Source organism: Peromyscus californicus, unplaced genomic scaffold (assembly GCF_007827085.1).
Source record: "Peromyscus californicus insignis strain IS unplaced genomic scaffold, ASM782708v3 Scaffold_5__1_contigs__length_169319896, whole genome shotgun sequence".
In the NCBI taxonomy this organism is placed as follows: domain Eukaryota; kingdom Metazoa; phylum Chordata; class Mammalia; order Rodentia; family Cricetidae; genus Peromyscus; species Peromyscus californicus.
In genome coordinates, this window is record NW_026294573.1 from 154357559 (window position 1) to 154385161 (window position 27603).

General features: G+C 39.8%; 1 protein-coding gene and 1 pseudogene across 1 annotated transcript in view; both read left to right on the plus strand.

Annotated features, from left to right (window-relative positions):
- The window catches only part of Cngb3 (cyclic nucleotide gated channel subunit beta 3), a 170418-nt gene that overhangs the window by 48200 nt on the left and 94615 nt on the right, over positions 1 to 27603 (plus strand). The window contains exon 4 of the mRNA XM_052717246.1: positions 24879 to 25036. Within this exon, the coding sequence (XP_052573206.1) occupies positions 24879 to 25036 (158 nt within the window). The remainder of the gene's footprint in view (positions 1 to 24878; positions 25037 to 27603) is intronic.
- On the plus strand, positions 25832 to 26573 carry LOC128096118 (40S ribosomal protein S6-like; annotated as a pseudogene).

The following is a 27603-nucleotide window of genomic DNA, read 5'->3' on the forward strand; positions in this document are numbered from 1 at the left end:
CTGCAAAGCCAGGGGCAAGCTGTTATCTTTTGAATTTGTGCCCCCAGTTGGATGCTAGGTGAAGCCTTAAATAAATATTCTTTATTAATAAAAAATCAGGAGTCAGACATCAAGATAAGAGCTTGAAAGATCAGAGAAGCAAGGGACAAGCACCAGTAGCCTCCTACCTCTTCCATTCCTTCCTCCAAAAGGGCTGAGATCAGGGGGCTGGAGAAATGGCTCAGCAGTTAAGAGCACTGACTGCTCTTCCAGAGGACTCAGGTTCAATTCCCAGCACCCACATGGCAGCTCACAACTGCCTGTAACTCTAATTTCAGGTGATCCAACACTCTCTCACAGAATATATGCAGACAAAACACCAGTGCACAAAAGGGCGAGATCCTCTCTCAGCCCCTCTTTACTACTTTCTGTCTCCTGTCCATCTGCAGTCCTCCAAACTTCTGTGTTTACTTTTGATCAGCTAGTGCTAGCTCTGCCCTCTGACACCAAGGAAGCTTTATTTGTCAGAACACAATCAAAACATCACACAACACTTCTCAGTTTGAACTCTTGTTCCCAGCTGGTAGCACTGTTTGGAAGATTATTTAGACTTAGTTTGAGGACAGAGGACACTAAGGCAAGCCTTGAAGGTTATTCCCTACTCTTTTTTTTTTTTTTTTTTTTTTTTTTTTGGTTTTTCGAGACAGGGTTTCTCTGTGTAGTTTTGCGCCTTTCCTGGAACTCACTTGGTAGTCCAGGCTGGCCTCGAACTCACAGAGATCCGCCTGGCTCTGCCTCCCGAGTGCTGGGATTAAAGGCGTGCGCCACCACCGCCCGGCCTATTCCCTACTCTTAATTCCAGTCTAGTTGTCTGCTTCTGGGTCCACCATGATGTGAAGAAACCCCAAGCTGCTGCTACCTTGGAGAGTGCCATAATACCATGCCTAACCCACCAGGGTGCACTGTATTCCCTAAAATCATGAGCCAAAATAAATCCTCCCTCCCTGCCATTGTTTGTGCCAGGAATTTTGTCAAGGAGAAGAAAACTAATACTAAATGTGTGGTACAATACAGGTCCCAGTTGAGAGAGGAAGAATAAAAGCATGCAAGGAGATAAATGGAATTTTTGGTTCTAATTAACTCCCCTCTTAGGGAGTCTGAGAAGAAAGATTAAGAATAAGCCACCTGCTGCTATCAAAAGCTTATGAGCATTGTTCAGGTAAAATATTCTGACAATCCTATAAACTTAACAAGAAGAACCTGACACATTGAAAATATAGGAAATTGAATTTCCACACAAACTAATTACAGTAATCCAACAATAAAAAACTTGATAGCTCTCAGCAGTTTTTTCCATGTATTGATTTCTAGGAATGTCTACATTTTTGTCTTGGGCCAGGATCATGCATCATATTCAACACTAATCAACAAATACTAATGATTAGTTCATTAGAAATGGTCAATGTATACAGTTGCTAGCATCCAACAATCCTGATCCTATTGTTTATCTACAAAATTCAAGTCAATTTATTAATATTTAAATTATTAATCATTACAACAATGTAAGGATATAGCAAAATAATTTAAATTTTTTCTATCATAGTTTCCAATATGCAATGCTTTTATAATAGAATTTTATAAAGATTCAAATGTTATGGAACATAAGAACTATGCTTTCAGAATAAAAATTGGATTTGGGGGCTATTCCACTTCACCAACCTTCAAAATATGAACATGAATCCAAATAGTCACCCTCCCTGTCTTCAATCAGTACAGGAAAAGCATTATTACCAAACAAAAATTAAAATATAACCTAGGCTATGAAATCATTTGGTCAAGTAGATGAGGAGCCTTGCATTTACTCTCTGCTTTTTAGTGTTTCACAAGGTTGAGGCTAACAATAAAAAACAGGTGAAAACTGGTCAGAAGAGTCCAGAAGAGGAAGAGAGAAATATTTCCCCCAATAAACTATCTTCATATCCTTAAATTATAAACTTCCTATGGTCAAGCATGACCCAAATAATAAATTACGAATAGGCAGAAATCATCATCTACTCACAGAGGTCCTTGGTTTTACCCTGTTAATATTTCCCTACTTGTTTTCAAGCCCTTCATCGGCTCTTTATTGAAATCCCAAGTTCTTGTCATTTCCTTAACATCCTGCCATTTTCCTGCCAAACACCACTCCTTATTCCAATATCTACATCTGCAGCAGGGAATAAAATCTTACTAATATATATCTTAACAAAGATTACCTACTGCCTCTCCAAAACTAAGGTAGCCCTCATTCTATTTATAAAATAAAAGGCTTTTCCTCTCTAAGGAAATTTTAAATGTCACAAAACACCTCAGAAAGTGCTGGAAGGGATAGAAAAGGAATAAAACTCCATAGACAATTGTTTCCTCTCTATTTGTAAAACTGTTTTATTGTCCCAGTCAAAGCCTCCACCAAGAACAAGCTTGAAATGTAGTTTCTATTTCATTCCTGAAAGATAATTACCCTAGACTCTAAAAGCCACAGCAATGCTCTCACACAGGTAGATCTAAGTGTCAATTCATACTCCTGAAAATTATATTTATATTTGATTTTCAAAGAAGATTTAAACAGCAAATAACATTGTTCCTTTGCAAATAAATTTGAATCTCATGCATAAAACGAACAAATGCATTTTCAAAGATGGAGATGATGAGAAGTCTGGAAACTCTACATCATGTGGTTTATGTTGATCCCTGGAACAACACTATACCGGATTATCAAGCATGATTTTTGAAAATGTAGATAATAAAACAGTGTCTCTACATGACAAATAGGTGTTACAGATAGAAAATTCCTATTAACTTCATTTTAAAAGATTTTTTAAATTTCTTGATACCTTTCAAGCAAGATAGAGAAGTATATTCAATAAATAAATTAATATTAATCTGATCTAGCAATCTAATGGCAGACTTCATATTTCATAATGCAAGGCTAAATTTCTTTGTTAGAAACCAGGATAAAGTCATAGATAATATAATTCTCCAATTCATATGTGAAACAAATTAGATAGGACAGTAAGTACATACTTGATAGGATAAAGAACATGACTGAAAGAGTACATTGAAACAGACTGGCTGAGGAACTTGACCCTATTTCTCCCTCCTCTGATCTTTGGCTCTGTATGCTCAAAGAAATCTGTTAATCTACTAGAAACTCAATATCATTATCTGAAGTGGAAATAATCACATAGGAACATTCAATTCATGGGGTCATCTGAGATTCAAATGGAAAAAAATGGTCATGAAGTATGATTCATATAGTGTTCAATGTTTACCATGAATAAAAGTCTAAATTAAAATTTAAAATATTCAATCCCTTGACTGCTTCTCCCAGCTATTTATGTTTAATCAGTGTGTACTATCTGCCCCCAAAGATCTGTCTGTCCTAGATAGTTCATACAAATGGAATCACACACTATGTGACATTTGTTTCTGGCTTTTTTTACTTACCACAATATTTCATCAAAAAGTTTCATCTGTGTTGTAGCCTGATCTGTTCTTCATTCTTCTATGAGTGGGTAAAATTCCACTGTGCCTATATACCACAATTTGTTTATCCATTTTTCTGTTAATAGAAACAATTTTCTATTTAGACACAGCTTAAAAAACTGCAGAGGAACCTTTACTGAAAAGCTCATTAAGTTCATGTTTCAGAGCCCCACCCAGAAGACCTTGGCTGAAATCAGAATTCATAATTTTCTAACCGTTTTTTTTCAAAATTATGTTTTCAGTATAACATAAAATTTGAATTTCCCCCTACCCATCAGCAAAGGAAAAAATGTCTCCTATTCCTGACTGTAGGCACACTATGCCTGCTTCCTGCTGCATCGCTGGGGTCTTCAGTGCCCAACATCACCACACACACAGTTAAAGCCACTATAATCACCAACATCTAACCTGAATAAGAAGTAATTTAAGTAGCTGGTATCTAAAGTGTGGTAGGAATCATAATACTCCAGCTTATCAGTTGCCAAATGCCCTGCATTCATATTTCTGTAGAAAGGCCCAATATAAATTCCTTCTTTTTTGTTTTTGTTTTTACTTTTCAAGACAGGGTCTCATGGAGCCCAAAATGGCCTCAAACTTGCTATGTATCTGACTTTGAACTCCTGGTCCTCCTGCCTCCTCCACTTCCCAAGTACTGAGGTTGCTGGTGTGTGCCACCATGTCCAGCTTCAAATCTAAGTTTATTTCTGTTGATAATTAACTCTTCTTTCAAATACCAAATTTAAAACAACAGATCTATAGTATGTCTGTAAGTTTAAAGATACTCTCTCATTTATCCTCCTTTTATTTTGCTTGTGACCAAAGGGAAGATTCTGTCACTTTAACTAAGATGACTCAAAATGAAAATGTATGTGACTATAGATGTCCCTGATTTGCATAAAAATCTGTGATGCACATCTATAATCTGCACTGTTGAAAGTAGATCAAATAGTGAGCTCCTTCAGCCATGCCCACATGATTTATAAACCAATTCTACAGCTATGACTATTATGCCCCTCAGAAATTAGGGTTTTAAAATTGACTGTTCAGCATATTATAGTATGTGACAGACTATAAAAATTATTTGCACAAAACTTTTTAAGTAATTTTGACTGTAAAATTTGACAACATCATTGGTCAGGAAAGCAATCTGCATCTACGAAAAAGATTTGAAAATTTGTATAAAGCACCATATGGTGTTCTTAGTTTCCTACTTCAGGATTCAAAAGTATCTTCCTACAGTTTACTGTATTATCCACCTTTGTAAAATATTACATGTACCTTACATATTGGCAAAATAAGCTAAAGGCAGAAGCAATTGGTTTAATAATAACATGCTCACACTCCAGCACTTTTTGCTAATTTAGAACCTGAATAACCATGTAGCATTTCACAGACTCTGGGTGTTCTCTATTTTTGATAAGAAGATATTCATTCTAAGACTATTTTGACCTCTTGAAACCAAAATATCCTTTAAAGATGAACAAACACTAAGTCCTAATTATTTATTTCTCTCCATTAGTGTTTGTTTATAACCTTTTATCATCTGTTTGTATGCATGGCTTTTTAATCAGATATACCAGGCAGTCAGTCCCTTGAAAAGGACACAATAAAGTGCAGTTCATTGAGTTTTGTGAGACTCGTGTATCACTCTGACAAAGGTGGTATAAGAGAAAAGTCAGGACTTCTGACTTCAAAAGAAGCTTAAGTGCTTTGACTTAGAGAAAAGTGGGGCTGCTGACTAAAGCCTAAACGTATTCTTCTTTTCTTTACTTATTAATCTTATTATAAATTTTATTATTTAAAAAAACTTGCAAATAAATAAAAATACCACACATCAAAATTAACCAGACCCAATGTCTATACATACTTAATGAACTTATATACAGTTAGAATTAGCATTTGAAAGGGAAGCTATGAAGCTTCACATTAAATTTAAACTTTCAGTATTGAATATATTTTATGCACCTATCCACCAATGAAAACAAAAATCCATGACAGAACTAGAAAAACAATTAGCTTCATGTCCTCCTTCATAACTCATGTCCATTACCTGCACTCACTCTTCCCTCATCCCCTAATATTTAGTTTTCTTGTTCTTTTGTCTTTGTGTTATACTGTGCTCATATGCATACTTGCTTACATATATACATGAATTATTGGCTAGATTCCACTTATGAAAAGGAACACATGGATTATTTCTTTCTGAGGCTGTGTGACCAGCCTTAATAGTACACGTTCTAATTCTATCTTATAAATTTATTAACTTCAGTTTTGTTAAAATGCAAAAAATTAGTGTTATTAAACAACATTCCACAAACGTTCTTGTACATAGATATCATCTGAGGAGCTTTTACAATCCAGATTCTGATTCAATAGGTATAGGGGGAGGGGAGGGAGTGTACCAATGTGGCAAGGAGTGGATGGCTATAGGTCATACAATTGCAGAATTCCATATTTTCATCTAATCATGCTAGATAACTAAGGGAGTCTGGCATTTGGTTAATGCTGGTGTCTTTTGGCTAGTCATTTAACTCAGGAAAGGAATTAATCTGAGAAAGATTATGTACCCTTTACTCTGTTTTCCCCAGTGGGAACATCTTGCAAAACTGTAGTTCCAAACAGCACAGCCTTAATGAATATTGACATTAATAATTTAACAATATTATTCCAATTTCCTTGGTTTTATTTGTCCTAATTTATATATGTGAGTATTTAATGTGCGTTTGCTTGTTTTTGAAATACTAAGGATCAATCCCAGGACCTTGGACATGATAGGCAAGCACTGTACCACTGAGTTACATCCCCAATTATATTTTATGCAATATTATCACAAGTGCAAGTTCACATATCCACAACAATCAACCGGCAAACAGTCTCCTTAGCGTGCCCTTTTATAACCAAGTTTCTGTAGCACGAACTGTTAGAAGGTCTTGTTAATAAAAACAAGCCTGGAGCCAGGTATTAGGGTGAATGATGGAAGATCAGAGAAACAGAACAAGCCACAGCTACTTCACCTTGCCAGTTCCTCAGCTGATCCAGTTTCCTCAGACTGAAAGCCTCTGTGTCCTCATATGTGAATAGATCTCAGCTGAACTGCTGCTAAAAGCTAAAAGCTTAACCAGTTCTAGTTCCTGGTTTTCACGCCTTATATACATTTCTGCTTTCTGCCATCACTTCCTGGGATTAAAGGTGTGAGTCACCATGCCTGACTGTTTCCAGTGTGACTTTGAACTCACAGAGATCTGGATGGATCTCTGCCTCCAGAATGCTAGGATTAAAGGCATGTGCCACCATTCTGGCCTCTGTATCTAGTGGCTGTTCTGTTCTCTGACCCTAGATAAGTTTAGTAGGGTGCACGATATTTTGGAGAACACAATATCACCACAAGTTTCCCTCCCCACGGCTCCACCCAACCCAACCCTGGCCTGACAATAGTAAATCTGTTCTCCACCAATATGATTTTGTCACTTCAAAAATGGTTTATAAATAACAGTGTTTGTTTGTATCCTTTAGATTTAAGTTATTAATTATAATTTTATTTTTTGAGATTGTGTACTGTGTAATAATATTCCATTGTAAAGAAAAAATGAAACCTTGAAATTTGCAGATAAATGGAGGGAGCTAGATTGTACTGAGTGAAGTAGCCAGACCCGGAAAGACAATGTTGAATGTTCTTACTCATCTGAGGTCCTAAGTCTAATCTTCAGATGTGATGTGAGTCTATAATCTGGAGCAAATACAGAAACCAGGGAAGTACAAAGAGACAACTGTAGCAGGTGCAATGTATGAACAATAGAGAAGAGAATATCAGAGTACAAGTGATCTGAGTGGGAAAATGAGAAAATGGGGGGGGGGCTTTAATTAAGGGGGTGGAAGGAAATAAATACAGAAGAAGGGTGAGGAGAGTCACATAACAGTAAGGATGTCTGAAAAGTCTTAAGGGATCATACTTCTAACTTTCTATCAAAAATATCTGTAAGACATATCAGTCGGTGTAGACATATACATATATTATTGAAATTTTCCCATCTGTGCTGACAGCACTTCCCTAAAGAGGCATATACACTCTGACAAAAACCTCAACACCAGGCATGAGAAGCCCTCTTCTGAGTTGTTGGTTAAGGTTGTCCAAGAGACTCACAAACTTTAGAGGCTGATGTTGTTGCCATTGGTTACTACCCTAGAGGTGAAAGGTGAAGATTTTCTGTACTTCAGACAGGAAGTACAGAGGAACAGACCTGGACCTAAAAGCCTCCTCTTTGATGACTTTCATGTTACCAGAAAGTTCCATAGAAGATTCCAAGGGAGGGAAGAAACCAATAGTCCTTCCCAGCTAGACTGCTTTTTTTTTTTTTTTTTGGTTTTTCGAAACAGGGTTTCTCTGTGTAGCTTTGCGCCTTTCCTGGATCTCGCGCTGTAGACCAGGCTGGCCTCGAACTCACAGAGATCCGCCTGCCTCTGCCTCCCGAGTGCTGGGATTAAAGGCGTGCGCCACCACCGCCCGGCTTAGACTGCTTTTAAAAAAAAAAAAAAAGTTTTGATTTCTATTACATGTATCTTATTTATTTTTGTGTGTGCATGTTATAATTGGGAGTACACATGTTGACAACATATATATGAAGGACAGAGAATAACTTGAGGGTACACTTTACCCACTGAGCCATCTTGCTGGCCCTAGATTTTTTCATTTCTACTTGTTTGTGTTTGCTGGGTTTTTGGTTGTTTTGTTTGTTTGTTTGTTTTGTTTTGTTGCTAGAAAGTATTCTATGGCATGTATGTACAAATGTGTTTAAGCATTCACCATGTGAAGAACACCTGCATTATTCTCAGTTTAGAGTTATTTGAAATAGTATATGAACATGTTTTTCTTTCACTGAAGATTGTCCAAGAATTTAATTACATAGTCACATGGCAATTGTATGTTTATGACTATGAAAATGCCAAGCTGTTTTCCAGACTGGCTGTACCATATTATATTTTGAGCAGCAGTGTATTATCTAGAAAGACCATTATCTTTCCTTATTTAAATTGTTCTTTCAAAAACCCAGCTGGTGGCTTTTAATGGTGACATGAGTCTTCAACCAGTCTATCCTTAGCAGCAGATAACAGACCTAAATCACAGACTGGCTAGCATTTGATTTGGTCACTATTTTGATTTTAGCTAGCCTAAAATGTGTCTTTTGCCTATGAATACACAATTCATAGTGATACTTCAGTGTTTTGAATTTGCATTTCCTAATGGCCAAAGATGCTGGGATCTCTTTCCTGCATTTATTATGTGAGTGTTCTCATCTGTGAAACATTTGCCCATCCAATAATGAGATTGCTTTAGTTTCCTACCATTGAACTTGAGAGTTCTTCATACATTCTAGATGCTACACCATTGTCAGATACATAATCTGTAAACATTCCACTCTGTAGCTTGCCTTTTCATTCCCTTAACACAATCTTTTATGGTCAGTTTCTGATTTTGATCAGGTTACAATTTATCAGTTTTTCCTTTCATGGACTGAGCTTTGGTTCAAATTTAGAACTGTTTGCTAGCCCTGAGCCCAGCGTTTTCTAAAGCTTTTATAGTTTTATGCTTTCCACTTTGAAGTCCATGATCTGTTTTGAGTTAATTTTTATATAAGATGTGAGGTTGAGGTTGAAATTCATTTTTTTGCCTATAAATATCCAATTACTTCAGCACCATATGTCAAAAGTGCTATCTTTACTTCTTTAAACTGCTTTTGCACCTTTATTTAAAAAAAAAATCAGCTGGTGGCTTTTCAATGGCGGCATGAGTATCCTGCAAGTCCGTCCTTAACAGCAGATAACTGACAGCAATCAAGAGTATGGCAGTGACCTAGTCAGCACAGATGTCTTCAGGAAAACATGAGTGCTAAAAATAGCAGGGAAGTTATTTCCAGCTGCTTGCATCTTTAGCAAAGTTTCAATACAGAGAGACAGACTTCCAGGACAGCTGCCACTGAGCTTCAGCACTTAGCAGCGACTCCTATGACTCCATCTTGCTTGTTGCTAGCCTCCTTTCGATAGACGTTAGACACTTCATCTTTTCATCAGTTGAAAGTCAAGAGTTATTTAAATTCCACTAACATGCCCAGAGACCTTCACCGATGTTTGCTGTTTGGTTCCTACACCTCACTTTTGACTCACTTTCTGCTCTCAACTCTTTTTCAAACAAGGAAAAGATGCAACTCTGAATGGCTCTCTCCTTTAAATGTATGCACTGCTCTCACCTTGACTTCAGTATCATACAGGATATTCATCCTATATCCTTTATCAAGTGCCACTAACTCTCTACCTAGAATATAAATTATGTCTTTTACTCACCCTTTTAGAGAAAAGAAACTACAGATATTTTCCAGTCAATGAAGTTTATCACTAAACACTATTTGCTCCCCACTCACTTTTAAAGAAGAACCTGTCATAAAAACAAACCCCTCTGAATCCTGTTAATCAGGAGCTGACAGACAGTCTGATTCTCCAGGGCCCCAAAAGGTGACCACAAGCACCAGTTCTGTTCTGCTGTCCAGTGCCCCAATATGCAGAGTCATAACCTTATCTGCACGGCTGATTATCAGCATCTCCTTCTCTCTCCCTGGTCTGATTTCCTTCTGTGCTATTTCTGGTTTCTCTGAGGCTCACATGCGATTTTACTTCATTGACTCACACAGTCTTGATTTCCTTCTTGCTACAAATTGCCTTCATTTGCATTTAGATTATTCAATTGCTCTGAATGGGTCCCCTCCCTGCCAGAAGCTCTTCAGACAGCTCCAGTGGAAACCCTATGAATGAAGCCTGTGTCAGCACCACCAACTCCTGCTTCCATCCCCCAGACTTCAGTCACACATACCGCTGCCAAGGCAATGGCAAAAATGCTTCAAGGCGATTCACATTTGCTTGAGGAGTTGGAGTTATTTTAAACTCCTCATGAGACCTATTTCTTGAAGTTCTCTGTCTCACTCCAATTCATTCTTAATGGGGAGGGGGGACCTGGGTCAGAATGCAAGACATCTTTCCACCATGCTTTAGCAGTGCTGGGAATTGCTGCGCCTTAACAGCAGGGGACAGAGCCTCACTTCCTCTCTGGGTATGTCTTGCTCTGTCTAGTAAGTGCTTCTGGACAGGGATTAGTCCTCAAGGAAGCTTTTGTTTGGTTAATAGGTGAGTAGACCCACAGCCTGAGAAGACTTCGTGATGTTCAGCTTCTACCAGCATGTTTCTGCACTAACGAAACTCCCCACGTTTTCACCTGCTTCTTAGTCCTTTTATACCTCATTACTTTTTCAATTATTTTCCTAGTGCATTAGCATTCTGTTGCTGCAGTAAAATACTTGAAAAAAATCAACTAAAGAGGAGAGAAGATTTATTCAGCTGATGGTTTCAGAGGTTCAGGGTTATGATCGGTCATTCACTGCTTTATGGCCTGCGGGCAACATGCAGAGAAGCTGCTCAAGTTCATGGCAGTGAGGAAGCAAAGAGAGCAGGAAAGGGGCTAATGTCTTCAAAGTCCCTTCGAGTGCATGCTTCCAAAGATCTAATTCCTCCTATCAAACTTCTCTGTCTGGAAGTTTCACTGCTTCCCAATAATGCCCTGGGCTGGAGACCAGGTCTTTGACAAGAAGCCTTTGAAGGACATTTAAGATCACACCATAATACCCAATGTCAACAGAAGAAGCCACCCACCCTTTTCTCCTCTTGGGAGCTTCCGGGTTTTCTCTTGTTTTAGTCTGCTGAGATTTATGGCAAAAATGGATGACTTAAACAACAAAAATCTATTTTCTTTTTTTTCATTTTTCTTTATTAAGAAATTTTCTATTCACTCCACATGTTATCCACAGATCCCCCCTCCTCCCTCCTCCCATCCCCCAGCCCTCTTTCTCAAGCCACCCCACATCCCCACATATCCCAAATCGAGGTCTCCCATGGGGAGTCAGCAAAGCACAGCACACTGAGCCTAGGCAGGTCCAAGCCCCTTCCCACTGCACCAAGGCTGTGCACGGTGTCACACCACAGGCACCAGATTCCAGAAGTCTACCCATAGACCAGGGACAGATCCCGATCCCTCTGCCAGGGTGCCCCCCAAACAGTTTGAGCCAAACAACCATCTCCCATATCTAGAGGGCCTAGTCCAGTCCCATGGGGGCTCCACAGCCACCAGTCCACAGTTCATGGGCTTCCACTAGTGTGGCCAGTCATCTCTGCACATCCTCCCACCATGATCTCGACGTCCCTCGCCTGCAGTATCTCTCCTCTCTCTCATCAATTGGATTCCTGGAGCTCAGTCTGGTGCCTGGCTGTGGATCTCTGTATCTGCCTCCATCTGTCACTGGACAAAGGCTCTATGATAACAGCTAGGTTATTTGCTAGGCTGGTCACCAGAGTAGACCTGTCCAGGCACTCTCTGGACCACTGCCAGCAGTCCAAGGTGGGGTCAACCTTGTGGATTCCTGAGAGCCTCCCCAGCACCCTGCCTCTTCCTATTCCCATGAATATCATCTTGAGTGAGGTAACCCAGACTCAGAAGGATATAGTATGTACTCACTCATAAGTGGATACTAAATGGGAGGGAAGGGATGGCCAGACTGCAACCCACAACTCCAGAGAGGCTAGCTAACAAAGAAAGACCCTAGGAGGGACACATAGATGATCCTTTGAAGGAGAAATGGATGAGATCTACATGAGTGGAATGGGAGGGGGATGGCAGAGGGTGAGGAGTGGGGCATGAGAACATAGGGAAATGGGAGGGTCAAGCTGGAAGAGGGACAGAGTGGGATGGTGGGGAGGGAGATACCATGATAGACAAAAATCTACTTTCTTGTAGTGCAGGTAGCAAGAAGGCTAAGAGCAAGGTTATCATCAGGGTTGGTTTCTGGTGAGGGCTGTTCTCTGGCTTGGAGAAATCACCTTCTTCCTGTGTCTCAAGATGTCTTTCCTTCACTGTGTGTGCAGAGAGAAAACACACTCTGCTATCTCCCCTCTTCTTATAAGATTGTCAGTCCTGACATACTTGGGACTCCACATAGGTCTTGACTTAAGTTCCCTAAAGGACCCATCTGTGTACAGTCACATTGTGGATAGCAGCTTCAGTGCATCAATTTTGTGGGCACAAATTTCACTCCATAACATATTCTAGAAGAACAGGTTTTAAAATTCATTTTTAAGTTAGCATGAAAAGCATAGGGTTTCATCGTGGCGTTTTTATTCACATGTCATTAAAGCTGCTTTAAATTAAAGAAAAATTAAGATACTTTTAATAAATATATAAGTAAAAACAAGTGTAAGAGTATATAAAATGGAGAATATGAACTAAAGACATAACAAAGTAAATATAGAATGTTATACTTCTTGAACCAAAGAAAATATAATAATGAATCCATTTAATAAATGGGCAAGAAAGACATATTTAAAGGGCACATCAGAACATCCCCAAGACAACACTTTCAGAAACACTTGTGAATGCATTCATTTTGATCCTTTAAGTTCAGAAAAATAAAAGATAAAAATTTAATCATCCTTTTGCCCCTAATAGGCTACCCATGTTCTAGTAGGTGGTCCTACACCCATGTACATACAGGCAATACTAAATAGACTAGGTGGGTTTTATTGTTTGATTATTTTATTTTATTTTGTATGTGGAAATGTTTTGCCTGTGTGCATCTATGTGTACAATTTGTGTGTCTGGTGTCTGTGGAGGACAAAAAAAGACATTGGATACCCTAGAACTGGAGATAGGGATCATTGTGAGCCACCATGTGGGTCCTGAGAATCAAACCTAAGTCCCATGCAAGAACAACAAGTGCTCTAAACCATGGAGCCATTTCTCCAGGCTCGTCAGTGGGTTTTTAAAAAGAGGGCATAAAGGGAAAATTGGTTGGGGAATATTGGGAAGTTGATGGAAGGGAGTAGGAGAGGGCATTTGATCAAAATACATTGTATTTGTGTATAAAATTCTCCATAATAATAAATAAATGTATTTTAAAGTAAATTTTAAAGTGAAAAGTCACCCTACTTGTTCATTGCTGCTGTCTGAAATTTAACCAATATTGAAATGAAATATATCAGAATTAACAATCTATGTAGTAATGCTTTTCATTGTTTTCCATTGTTACTTTGAAAGACTTATCTAACTTTTAATAGGGTTAGTCACATTTATGGGCCATTACTAAGTGATTCACAAACAAAAAAAATCACATCATGGACATAAGGCCCACCATTTACAGAGTAATAGAGGCAATACTTTAAACAGTAGATCCTTAATGGGAAGACAGGAGACAAGCCTTGAAGACATAAAAGTACTATGGTGTGTTACAGCTAGATGAAGAATCATTTAGGATAAGAAAGTATATGCCATAATATACATATGCACATCACCATATGTATAAAGTAATGTGTACAAACAATACCATATGTATATATGAAATGTCATCAACAATCCAGACTCTTCATAGCAATTAGGGGTGAATGTGAGAAAGAATTGGATGTTATATTTGTAGTCACAAAATTTGTAAAAATTTGTAGGCTTTATGGTAAACAGCCAGATATTTTACTAAAAATCAGAATCTTATGTCATTTCTAACCACTTTAATTCAGAAGTATAACCCCTCAAAGTGTTTTTTAACCAAATATAGCTTTTGGGGGCAGCTACCTGAATTTATCTTTATTACTCAAACAGGACAAATGAACAAAAACCTGCTCCTCTCTCCCCAGAAGATTCCAAGTTAGAATAGAATTCTGTTTGCCTAGTTCCTGTATGTAACTCAAGATAGAAATAGCAGCTTTCAAGGGAGTTTAACCACCTGGGGGTTTGGAAAAATTACAGAAGGCACTATTAAGTGAATTACTTCTTGAGAGGAATTTCCCAAGGTAAAGTTTGAAAAAGTCAAAGTCAAGATTTCATTAGAGAAAATAAATACTACTGTTAAAGAAGGTTCAAATGTAGTGAATCAAATCCAAAATATTATTTAAAGAACAAAGGCATGCTCTGTATGATTTTTTTTTTAACAAAATGCTTCAAAGTGGGGAGAAAAATGACAAAATTTGGTGGCCTTACAAGTTTTCCTTACCAATTATCTTAAATATCACCAATAAAAGCTTCCGTGCTAAAGACTAAAATCTTCCTGTCACTGATTAGTGTACAGCCTAAGACATCACTGACCTCCGTTTTCGAACTTGGTGACATTTCTTTCACTGAGACCTAGCTTTTTACTTGCTGCTTCTAAGTTCCTTCTTTTTATGCTACTCTTTAAATGTCAACAAATCCCAGGGTGATGAATCCCAATCTTTTCTTGCTCCATGCAGCTCTTCCTAGTGATCTCACTCACAGAGTAATTTCCACCATGTCTTCTAGACAAGTGGTTCTCATATCAACATCTCCGACTCAATCCTCCCTTCTGATATGCAGATTTGAATTCTCAGTTGCCTTGCATATGGAATGTACTTAAAGAGGTCTTTATTCTTAATTCATACCTCCAGTTTAACACACAGTGAATATAGTTCTCTTACAACTCCATCCTAAATGCCCATGTGGAGTCACAATTATCCTTGTGGCTAACTCAATTAGTTTCCTAGGGCTACCACAACAAAGGGGCACAGATCAAGATGCTTAAAACAACAGCAATGGACTCTCACAGGTATGGATCCAGAAGTTGCAAACGGCAGGTGATAAAAGGTATGTCATCCAGGTAGCCTCCCTGGTGATGTGAGTAGCAGTCCAGTCATCCTTGTTCCACATCTAGTATCCTCCTAAGAGTAAGTACATACCATGTTTGTCTTTCTGAGTCTGGGTTACCTCACTCAGGATGATTTTTTCTAGATCCATCCATTTGTCTGCAAACCTCATGATGTCATTGTTTTTCTCTGCTGAGTAGTATTCCATTGTGTATATGTACCACATTTTGTTTATACATTCTTCAGTTGAAGGGCATCTAGGTTGTTTCCATGTTCTGGCTATTACAAACAATGCTGATATGAACATAGCTGAACAAGTGCTCTTGTGGTGTGGTTGAGCATTCCTTGGGTATATGCCCAAGAGTGGTATAGCTGGATCTTGGGGGAGATGGATTCCCAATTTTCTAAGAAAGCGCCATATTGATTTCCAAAGTGGTTGTACAAGCTTGCATTCCCACCAGCAGTGGAGGAGAGTTCCCCTTGCTCCACATCCTCTCCAGCATAAGGTGTCTTCAGTGTTTTTGATCTTAGCCATTCTGACAGGCGTAAGGACCCCAAGAAAGACACGGGGATTGCCCAATGACAGAGAAATGGAATGAGATCTACATGAACAGCCTGGACATGAGTGGGGGTAGTGAAGGGCGAGGGTTGAGGGAAAGAGAGCTTGGGGGAGCGGGAGATCCCAGCTGGATCAACAACAGAGAGGGAGAACAAGGAATAGGAGACCATGGTAAATGAAGACCACATGAGAATAGGAAGAAGCAAAGTGCTAGAGAGGCCCACAGAGATCCACAAAGATACCCCCACAACAGACTGCTGGCAATGGTCGAGAGACAGCCCGAACTGACTTACTCTGGTGATGGGATGGCCAAACACCCTAATTGTCGTGCTAGAAACCTCATCCAACTACTGAGGGATATGGATGCAGAGATCCATGGCTAGGCCCCAGGTGGATCTCTGGGAGTCCAATTAGCGAGAATGAGGAGGGTTTATATGAGCGAGAATTGTTGAGACCAAGGTTGGATAAAGCACAGGGACAAATAGCCAAACAAATGGAAACACATGAACTATGAACCAATGGCTGAGGGGTCCCCACTGGATCAGGCCCTCTGAATGGGTGAGACAGTTGATTGGCTTGATCTGTTTGGGAGGCATCTAGGCAGTGGGACCGGGTCCTGTGCTCATTGCATGAGTCGGCTGTTTGAAACCTGGGGCCTATGCAGGATCGCTTGGCTCGGCCTGGGAGGAGGGGACTGGACCTACCTGGACTGAGTCTACCATGTTGATCTCAGTCCGCCGGGGAGGCTTTGCCCTGGAGGAGGTGGGAATGGGGGGTGGGATGGGGGGAAGGTGAGGGGGGCGGCAGGGGGGAGAATAAGGGAATCCGTGGCTGATATGTAGAACTGAATTGTATTGCAAAATAAAAATAAAAAAAATTAAATTAAAAAAAAAGGTATGTCATCTTGGAACACTGAAGATGAACCGGTTGTAGGCTGCTCTGTATGTGCATATGTGCATGCGTGCGTGAATGCGTGCATGCATGTGTGTTGCTTCCTCTGCTTGTGGTGTCTACTGGCAATCCATGGCATTTCGTAGCTTGAAGGCAAATCTCTCCAACTTCTGCCCCATCATCACATGAACACATGGACTCTCTTCAAGCCATACTTCCTCTTTATCACAACTAATTTTCTTTCTTTTTTTCAAGCTTGTTTTCTAAAAGAGCTAATGATGTCTTCCCTCCTTAGAATTCTGCTATGGTTTCCTACACATATCTATTGATCTTTCAATTATCTATAGTTTTGGAGCCTAGGTTTAAATTTTTATTTCACTCTACAGGACCACAAAAACACCTCTTTGCTCATGTTATTTTCTTTGTCTACCCTTTATATAATAAAGTGCAATTTATTCTCTAATGGTTCGATTTAACTATCTCCTTTAGGAACTTATCTGAGGGACTGGAGAGATGGCTCAGAGGTTAAGAGCACTGGATGCTCTTCCAGAGGTCCTGAATTCAATTCCCAGCAATCACATGGTGGATCACAACCATCTATAATGACATATTATGTTCTCTTCTCATGTGCAGGCATACATGCAGACAGAACGCTGTATACATAATGAATCAATAATTTTTAAAAGAAGAATTTATCTGAGGACAGCATCTACCCATTTCATCTCCCCATAAAAATTGGTCATCTTAAATAAGATGTGACATGTGTATATAATATATATGCACATATGTATGTTATGTACCATTAAATATTGTTCTGCCATTTAAAATGAAATGTTTATTTGTGATAACATAGATGAACAGGAAAACATACCATTAAATAAAGTAGGTGGAGTACATAGAATGAATGCCACATGTTTTCACTCATGTGGATATTCAAAGAATTTATCTTATAAGAAGTAGATAGAATAAGGGACACACAGATAGAGAGAAATTGGACAACAGGTCCCCAGACATAGTTAGTTAGTAGAAACAGGTCCTAATGACCTATACACAGTAGGAAAACTATAGTTTACAGCCATTTATTAAGATGGTTATGAATAGCTAGAAGTTTAAAAGTTCTGAACAGGAGAAACTAAAGTGCTTAAAGAAATTACAATGAAAGAATCTTCATTTTAATCATTAAAAATTACATACACACATCGAGTCATCAGTGTAACCCATAAATACATACAACTTTACATGTTAAAAATTAAAATAAATAAATGAAACAAAAATAAAATCTGAATAATATACCTTTAATCATTCTTTTGTCTTAAGTACAGCAGTAACCTTAAACTAGAGAACTTCATTAAGGTTTTATTTATGTGTAGATATCTGTGTGTCTGTATGTTGTATTTATACATGCAGTCAGGTGCTCAGAGACTAGGAGACAGTGTCGAAGTCCTGAAGTTGGGGTTACAGATCGTTGTGAACCACCCAAATCTGGTGCTCTGGAAGAACAGCTTACACTCTTAGTAGCTGAGCTACCTCCCCAGCCCATCTTAACTGTGATACATCAGTCACCACATGCAAATGTCAAGTTTTTCTTTCCCAGCTCATCTTCCACAATTAGGTATTTCCTGCATTTCAGTACTGAAGACCTGAATCCCATCCCCCCAGGTCTTGCTAAGATCCACTGCTTGGAAGGCAAGAGCCTCTGCAAAACCTGGCATGTGTCATCTGTTCAGCTTTAAATCATGATGTACTTCTGACTGAGTTGAAGAAGTGGGGATTATAATTTTACCCCTGCTCACCAACTTCTTAAAGTGATTTCTCTCTGCATCTTTATTTTTAAAAAGTTGAGATGATTCAACTGGTATAGGTGATGTGTCCAAGCCTGATGGCCTGAGCTGCATCACAGAGACCCACATGATGTAAGGTAGTGAACCAACACCCACTAGCTATCTTCTGACCTCAGATGTACACCATACTACACACACACACACACACACACACACACACACACACACACACACACACACACACGCAGAGACAGACAGACAGACAGACAGAGAGAGAGAGAGAGAGAGAGAGAGAATAAATGAAAATGTAATTTAAAAGTCACAAAATTTGAATCTATCTAACTAGTACTTTATTCCTCTCTGTAGGTACGTAAGTTTTAAGTCTCATTTTTCTAAAGGAAACTCTAAAAACACTTTCTTTCTGTGTTTATTTATCAAAATGTGTTAAAACATTTTCCATTTACCAAATCTTTCTTTACAAATTTATGAGGATGGATTTTTAATGTACAATGAGGCATATGGGCTGCAGCTCTCAACATTGGCATTGTTTCTTCCTTTAGCCTCAAGCATCTTTACTTCATGAAACACATGTCTCTTCATCGCCATTTGCCTTTTCCATAGTCACAAAATAACCTAAAGAAAAAGAGGTCCATAGTTTCTATCTGTACATAGGAAGAGAAGAGGGGCAACAAGTCCTCTGGAAAAAAAGCAGGAGAAAAAGAAAAGAAAATGGTCTGACACATTAATGTTGCAGCCAGCACTCCAAAAAATATGTAACAGTGGAAATATATTTGACATGTGTGAAATACTAGCATACTTTCTAATTCTATTTCCATAGTTTGCCCATAAGGTATATTCACACAGCATAAACTGGTGTGATTATGTGGCAATTCCACAGTCAGTTGGGGCTTATAGCTACTTCAGGAAAGGAGAAATATTCTCCTCAGATCTCAAGGCTTGAATTAGACATTTTGACAGTTTAAGTACCTGACTTTATAATTAATGAACCAACAACACCCAACTTTGCTTTTTATAGAATTTTAAAGCATTGAAGCAAATCAAATAAGGTCAAACAAAAAGTAAGAAGTAGCAGGTTCATTGAATAAGCAATCGTTAAAAATCTATCTTGTCCTCAGTCTCCTGAACTATAAAGAAAAGATGCTGCCCTTGACCTTGAGATTGCACAGTCTGGGGTGATTCTATCCACATAAGTTGCCTCAAATATCCCTTTAACTGATAGCCATCAAATTCTTGCCTTCAGAACTATATTTTTAATGCCTCCTGGTTAACACAAATATGGCCCTCTTACTCAAGATCATGTGGACACTTTAAACTGAATAGACATACCAAAGTTAAACCTAATTTTTTTCATGCACTCACTACAGATAAATATCTATTATTATGATTTAAGTCTTAATGCCCCTGTGGTGGTTTAACAGAAATGGCCCCCATGGGTTCAAAGGGAGTAGCACTATTAGAAAATGTAACCTTGTAAGAGTAGGTATGGCCCTCTTGGAGGATGTGTGTCACTGCTCAAATTAAGCCCAATGTCTCTCTCTCCTGCTATCTGCCAACCCAAGTTAGAACTCCTGGCTTCTCCTCCAGCATGTCTGCTTGCATGCCACTATGCTTCCCACCATGACAATAACAGACTAAACCTCTGAATTTGTAAGCTAGCCCAAATTAAATACTTTCCTTTATAAAAGTTGCCATGGTCATGGCATCTTTTCATATCAGTAGAAGCCCTAACTGAGACACACACACCCTACATAGGTTCTTGTGTGGAAACCTGGTTTCCAGCTCATGGCACTGTTTGGGGAAGTTGTGGAACATTTAGAATATAGACCTAGTTGGGAGAATTAGGTCATTAGGAGTGAGCCTTAAAAGTTATACTCACTCCTTGTTCTGGTGTGAACTCTGTTTCTCTTGGTTCAGGCCAATTGAAAAAGTAGCAACAAGCTATGAAAGAAGCATGCATTATACTTATAAGGAATGGAAAACTTGGCATAGTGGCACTTGCCTTTAATCCTAGGACTCAGGAGGCAGAGGCTGGCAGATCATTGTGAGTTGAGGCTAGCTTGGATTACATAGTGAATTCCAGGGCATCCAGGCCTACAAAGAGAGACCCTGTCTTCTCAAAACTACCAAAAAGGAGGAGGAAGAGAAGAAAAGAAGAAGGAAGAGGAGGAGGAGGAGGAGGAGGAGGAGGAGGAGGAGGAGGAGGAGGAGGACAAGGACGAGAAGAACAAGAATAAGAACAAGAAGAAAAGGAAGGGAGGGAGGGAGGGAGGGAGGAAGGGAGGGAGGGAGGGAGGGAGGGAGGGAGGGAGGAAGGAGGGAAGGAAGGAAAAGAAAAAACCTTAATCTGGGGATCTAGAAACCTTTACAGATACACACATTGAGGGAGAAGGTAGGGATAGAAGTTCCTGAGTATGGGCTTCCTGGAGCATTTTCTTAAGTAAACTGAACAGGCTTCCCAGTTGCAATTTGAAACCCCTTGTCAGACAGCAGAGGAGGAGAGACCATGTGCAGATATGTACAAAATATACCAGCTTACTTACAACTTATACTCTGTAGTCCTATGCTTGTGTTTTTTCGGAATGGAAGTTACTTAAGAGGTGTCAGTTGAGTTGATTTTCTCTTGTTGTACAACAAATCACTACACACTCAGAGGATGTTTTCTGGATCAGAAGCCCAAGGGCTTGACTACCCTTTTGGCTAAAAGTCTTGCAAGGCTGAAATCAAGGTATCAACCAGTCCAGGCAAGGACCTACTGAGGAGTTTTTGCAAAAGAATCTACTTTCAAACTCATTCATGTTTTTGTCAAAACTCAGATCCTCAGCAGAGCTGACCCTGTTGGTGCAGTACAGCTTAGTGAGGGATCGTCTTCATAATAACCCACAGATTAAAAATGCCCAGTAGAATGTGATGTTTCCATGAGATAGACACGCTACATCACAGGCAGTGGGGATCTCCCCACACCCATTCCACACCCTGTCAGATACCAGAGGGAGATGGCAGCAGCAAACATGTAAAGGCACAGAAGAAGCAAAAGGCCCACTCAGGTGGGCCGGCCCTGATGGCTTGAGTGCAGGATAGCTAGCCATGCCCCCTCCTCTGCCTTATGGTGGTAGGGGCAAGGGAAAGATGTCCTCCCCCCGACCCCTGACTCTTCCCCTTATCAGCTGTAACACTCAGTAAAATGGGCCCTGAACCTCACTTGGGCAGCACAGTAGAGCTGATCCTATTAACAGGTGAACCAGCAAGGAGAACATGAGCTTGGGAGATCTAGCCCCACCACAAGGTGGACTGGGCAGGGGTTGAGGAGAATGCCCCCCTTCCCTGTGGTGGGTGTGAGAGCTGGCCCAGAGGTCATAAGAGTGGAAGAGCTCTTCCCACCCCTCACCAGCTGCAGCACTCCGGAGAGTGGCCCCTGCACCTTGCCTGGACAGCACAGTAGAGCTGGTCCTGCTGGTGTAGGTGTGGGAGAGCCTACCCTGAGAGCAGGAAAGCAGGAGAACTGGTCCCTCCTCCTTGCTCATGGCTGCAAGGGGTCAGCTAGCCAGGGCAATGCCAGAGAGCTTACCCTGGTCATGAGGACTAGGGAAAGATAGAGGGCTGACCAACCCTGCAACTACCCAGGCCCAGAACTAGGGTTATGAGTTGGCCCACCCCAATATCCACCCCATCTATGATCTGCTGGAGCAACTGAAGGGGCCAGTCTGCCAGACCAAAAAATGTAGGCTTTCCATGACACAGGGCAACAACAGGATATCCAAGAGGAGTGAGGGCCCAGTGCTGGTGGCCATATCAGAGGAGCAGCAGGTGGCAGTTGAAGTTTAAGGTGTCAGCCTACCTGGAGGAAATGCTCTGATGGGTCAATCTCAGTTAGGCAGGCCAAGAGACCACAGACCCCAAATGTCTTTTGCTTCTGCTGTGCCTTTACATGTTTGCTGCTGCCATCTTCCTCTGGTATCTGGCATGGTGTGAATGGGTGTGGGGAGATCCCCACTGCCTGTGACATAGTGGGTGTATCTCATGGAAACTTCCCATTCTACTGGGCATTTTTACCTGTTAATTATTATAAAGATGATTCCTCACTAAGCTGTACTGTCTAATTGATAATAATAATAATAATGTTAGCTTGTACAGAGTCTTGATAAATAAAAGTAAATATAAGGAAATGTTACACAGCTAGAGCCCATGAGTTTCGCCTAAGGAGCTGCATTAGATCACAGCTCAGGTTAATGATTAAGGAAAACAGTTGGGTTCCCAGGAGTCAGGCTGGCTCTAATTCTCTTAATACTGGAAAACACAATCACAGATTTTGGTGTCCCATTAGCTGAAACAAAGCTTTAAAACAAAGTTTTCAGGTTAGATCAGATGTTTTGATAATACCTTTAAGATGAAAAACCCTAGAAAACAACCTAAAGTTCACAAGGACATATAGCTGAGATCAAAAATACAAAGCAGCCCAGTTACTAGCTGATGTACTTTCCTTGCTAGGGTTGGTTGATGATCAAAGGTGATGATTAATTGCTTATATCTGTTTCTCCCCTCAATCTCCTGATATAAAAAACTATTAATGAGTAGGTAAGTATCCTAAAGATTTAAAGTAGAGCTAACTGATGCTTTTTCATACATAAAAGTTTAGGCTTGTGATTCCTTTAAGATTCCTTATCAGATTACCTTCTAAGATAAGTGATAAAATAATTGGCCCTTTCTTTGTAATTGCAATATGCAGCCTGCCAACAAATGAGTTGGCTGTGAAAAAATACTTTCTGCTTACTCATGTTCTGTTAAACTATAACAAGTTGCTTGGGTATGAATGTACATGAGTTCTTGTGATGATGTGTTTTTCACCTGTAATACATAAAATTTTTAATCATGTAAGGGATATGGAAAACATGCTGTTTTTACTGTTTGTTTTGTATTCATTGTAATCATTCACTTGAAAAACACAGTGTAACTATATTGTAACTTTTATATCTCCTGAAAGATTTTGCTGAGGTATATAAGATGTAAGAGAAAGAAAAGAGAGTTACAGAGAGCTAAAATGAGGTAGAAGGAAAACATCAAGAATGAGAGTTAGAAAGAAAACATCAAGAATGAGAGAGTTATAAGGAAAATATCAAGAATGAGAAAGTTAAAAGGAACTAGAAAGAAAACATCAGGAATGAGACAGTTAGAAGGACCTAGAAGGGAAACATCAAGAATAAAGATAGAATTAGAAGGAAAATATCAAGAATGAGAGAAGGAAATCACCAGGAAAATAAAGAATAGAGAATGCAAAAGAAGAATAAAGAACAGGTCTGAAGGAAACCATCAAGAGAGAGTGTGAGTGTCTTTTTCTCTAACCCCCTCACATAGAAAAGTCTAGTATACACTGACACTGTGGATTCCTTTTGAGCCCTGGGCTGTCTGGAGGCTGGTCCCCCAGGCAGCATTAGCCAAGTATAGATAGGGTAGCAAAAACCAGAGGCCTTGAACCAGAACTATGACTCCTTGCAATGATCACTTGCAAGTAAAGATATATGGATAAAAGGGTAAACTGCATGATTTACTGTGTCACACTACAGCTTCCATGATGAGATTTTTTTATTTATTTTTTTCTTAAATTTCATTTTATTTTATTTTGTAGGGCGGTTACAAGGACAGAGGGTGCATACAAAGGGAGATATATGTGATCTAGATGCATGATGTGAAAGACACAAAGAATAAAAAAATATTTTAACATGTATGTGGAAATGCAAAAGAACTAGAATAATGAAAACATAAACAAATCAATTACAAAAAACTCAGATCCTTGTAGTTATAGGACTAAAGTCTGTTTTCTTATTATCAGCTACTCAGAAGTCACTGTCAGTGGAGACCTCCTGAAATTCTTATCAATGATCCCCTTCTTCCTCAAAATTCCCCCATGTGGTAGGGAATTTATATCCAGTAACCTCTCCTTCACACTTCAAATTTCTGATTTTCTGCTCTGTTGCCAGCCAGAGAAACTCTGCTTTTAAAGGGTTCACATGATTCTATCAGCCTGCTGTACCACCTCCTCGTCTTGAAGTAAATCATGCCATGTACCATGTGCTAACTCTAGGAGCATGTTCGTTATCCCTGGGGTTATGAAGTCATGGTGTCATCTTACATCCTGCCTTCCATACCAGCTTTCCTTCTTCTGGAGACAGAGTTTAATGATAGAACCATGGTCCTAAGTTCATGTGTTTTCAAGAATGAACATTTGCTGTTTATAGTACTATAATTTTCCAGTAGCATGTGTGCTGCTGAAGCAAGTGCCTACCATCTAATTTTTCAATGGCAATCTGTGTTCCACCAGAACTATCTCCACTTTATTTTAGTGTTTTTGTTGTATTATTCAATTGCAAAAAGGAGAAATAATCTTGAATACATAAGGAATAAAACTGTATGTATCTCCTCAGGGACTTATTTCTATTTTTTTTCTCATTTAGCTTTAAGAGCAAACTGCTTGAAGACTCAATTGTAAATGGATATGCTGATGCCCATCTACACAAACTGGTTGAAAGGATGCGTGAAAGGACTGCTCTCTACAAGAGAAGACTGACAGAAGGAGAGAACTCACCCTTACCCGAAGCTAGCCCTCAAACTAGTAAGCATTATTCCCTCAAAGTACTAATGAGAAAGAAGTTATAAGGGAACATGTATTTGGACAATTACACAGCTTAGATCCCAGAAAAGCAGATACTGAGACAATAATTTTAGATGCATTAGTTTCTTTTGAGAATGATTCAGAGATCTGAGAGTAGCAAGAAGAGACCAAGAAGGAAATTAAGGTGAAGGTTCATTAGTGTGACCCCCAGGGCCAGATATAGCAGAAAAATAAGAATTACTCCAAGAAAAGAAGAGAAAGGAGTTAGGGAATAGTTCAGTAACTAAAGTAATGAGGACCTGAGTTCAATCAGCAGAAAACACGTTAAAACACACACACACACACACACACACACACGTGTGTGTGTGTGTGTGTGTGTGTGTGTGTGTGTGTGTGGAGCATACTCTTCATTTGAGTATCAAGAAGATGGAAACAAGACAGTGAATCACTGGGGCTCACTGTCCAGCAAGCCTTGCATACTTGGTGAGTTTTAGGTCAGTGGAAGATACTGTCTCAAAAAGAAATGCAGAATGTGCTTGAAAAATGGCACCCAACTTTGTCATCTGGCATCCATATTCATACACATAATGCACACCCATACATACATGTGCAGCCACATACAAATGAATATACATATACATGCATAAAAATGGGCAGGGATGGGCACATAACTCAGTAGACAAGCCTACCTTGTGCAAGGACACGAGCTCAATCCCCAACACCAAAAGTAAATGTGACAAGAAATGCACAAGGGCTCTTTTTCGTGGCGCCTCCTAGGCGGTCGGCTGTGTCGAGATGAAGCTGAATATCTCCTTCCCTGTCACCGGCTGTCAGAAACTCATCGAAGTGGACGATGAGCGCAAGCTTCGTACCTTCCACGAGAAGCACATGGCCACAGAAGTGGCTGCTGATGCTCTGGGTGAAGAGTGGAAGGGCTATGTGGTCCGAATCAGTGGCGGGAATGACAAACAAGGTTTTCCCATGAAGCAAGGTGTGTTGACCCATGGCAGAGTGCGCCTGCTGTTGAGTAAGGGGCATTCTTGTTATAGACCAAGGAGAACTGGAGAGAGGAAGCGCAAGTCTGTTCGAGGATGCATCGTGGATGCCAATCTCAGTGTTCTCAACTTGGTTATTGTAAAGAAAGGAGAGAAGGATATTCCTAGACTAACACTACTGTGCCTTGTCAGTTGGGACCTAAAAGAGCTAGCAGAATCCGAAAGCTTTTTAATCTCTAAAGAAGATGATACGTGGTCAAAAAGCCGTTAAACAAAGAAGGTAAGAAGCCCAGGACCAAGCACCCAAGATTCAGCGTCTTGTTACTCCACGTGTCCTGGAACACAAACACCGTCGTGTTGCTCTAAAGAGACAACGAACCAAGAAAAACAAGGAGGAGGCTACAGAATATGCTAAACTTTTGGCCAAGAGAATGAAGGAAGCCAAAGAAAAGCGCCAGGAACAGATCGCCAAGAGACGTAGGCTGTCCTCTCTGAGAGCTTCTACTTCTGAGTCCAGTCAAAAAATAAGTCTTAAAGGGTAACAAATAAATGATCATACCTTAAAAAACAGAAAGAAATGCACAAGGAATAAAAGTAAAAACAGATAAAGTAGCTATCATAAAAAATTATCACCAGGCTAGCAAAGTGTTTAAGTTGATAGGCTGTTTGCCTGGAATGCACAAAGCCTTGTGTTTGATCACTGGCACTGTATAGACCAGGTGTATAATTGCAACCCTTGCGAGGGGAGGGAAGGGCAGGAAAATCAGTAGCTTGGAGCTATCTATCCTCAACTACACAGCTGGTTTGAAGGCAGCCTGAGACAAAAGAGACTCTGTCTCAAAACAAAAGGGAACAAAAAGTACTAAAAGATGGCTCAGTGGGAAACACCACTTGCTGCTGCATAGCCTGACAAGCCCAATTCAGATCCCCAGAACCCATGTGAAAAGCTGGAGGTCGGGGCATACATCTGTAATCCCAGCACTCCTACAGCAACAGGGGAGGCACAGACAGAAGAATCACCCAGAAGGTCTATTTAGCCTAGAGAGTTAAGCAGCAGAAACAAAAGAGACCCCGCCTGAAAACAAAGTGTAAGGTGTGAACTGACTCCTGAAACTTGTCCTCTGACTTCTATACGCAGATCATTGCAGGTGCACACCCTTGCTCATACACCTCATATGCACAGATCATTCACAACAAAGACAGAAGGAAAGGAAGGAAGAGAAGAAGGGAGTGTCAGGAGGAGGGACAAATCACAAGGTCTGGTTGCTCCTGGACCATATTCTTGACTCCCTTGAACCTATGAAAACTTTCAGACAGATGAAAACATAGGGAGCCCACATAAGGTGATCTCTAGGCCCAGACTATATGCAGAAGCAGCCAGCAATACCTGCTATGAGTGTTATCATTAATATTAAGCAATAACCATATTATACAAAATGCATATTACAAAATAAAAAAATAGTTAATAGAGAAAGGGGAGATTAGAAAACAGTCACATGAGGGAAGACAATTATCAATATTTTTAATAATTGCACAAGTATGGTATGAAAAAAATAAGAATAACGGAGCACA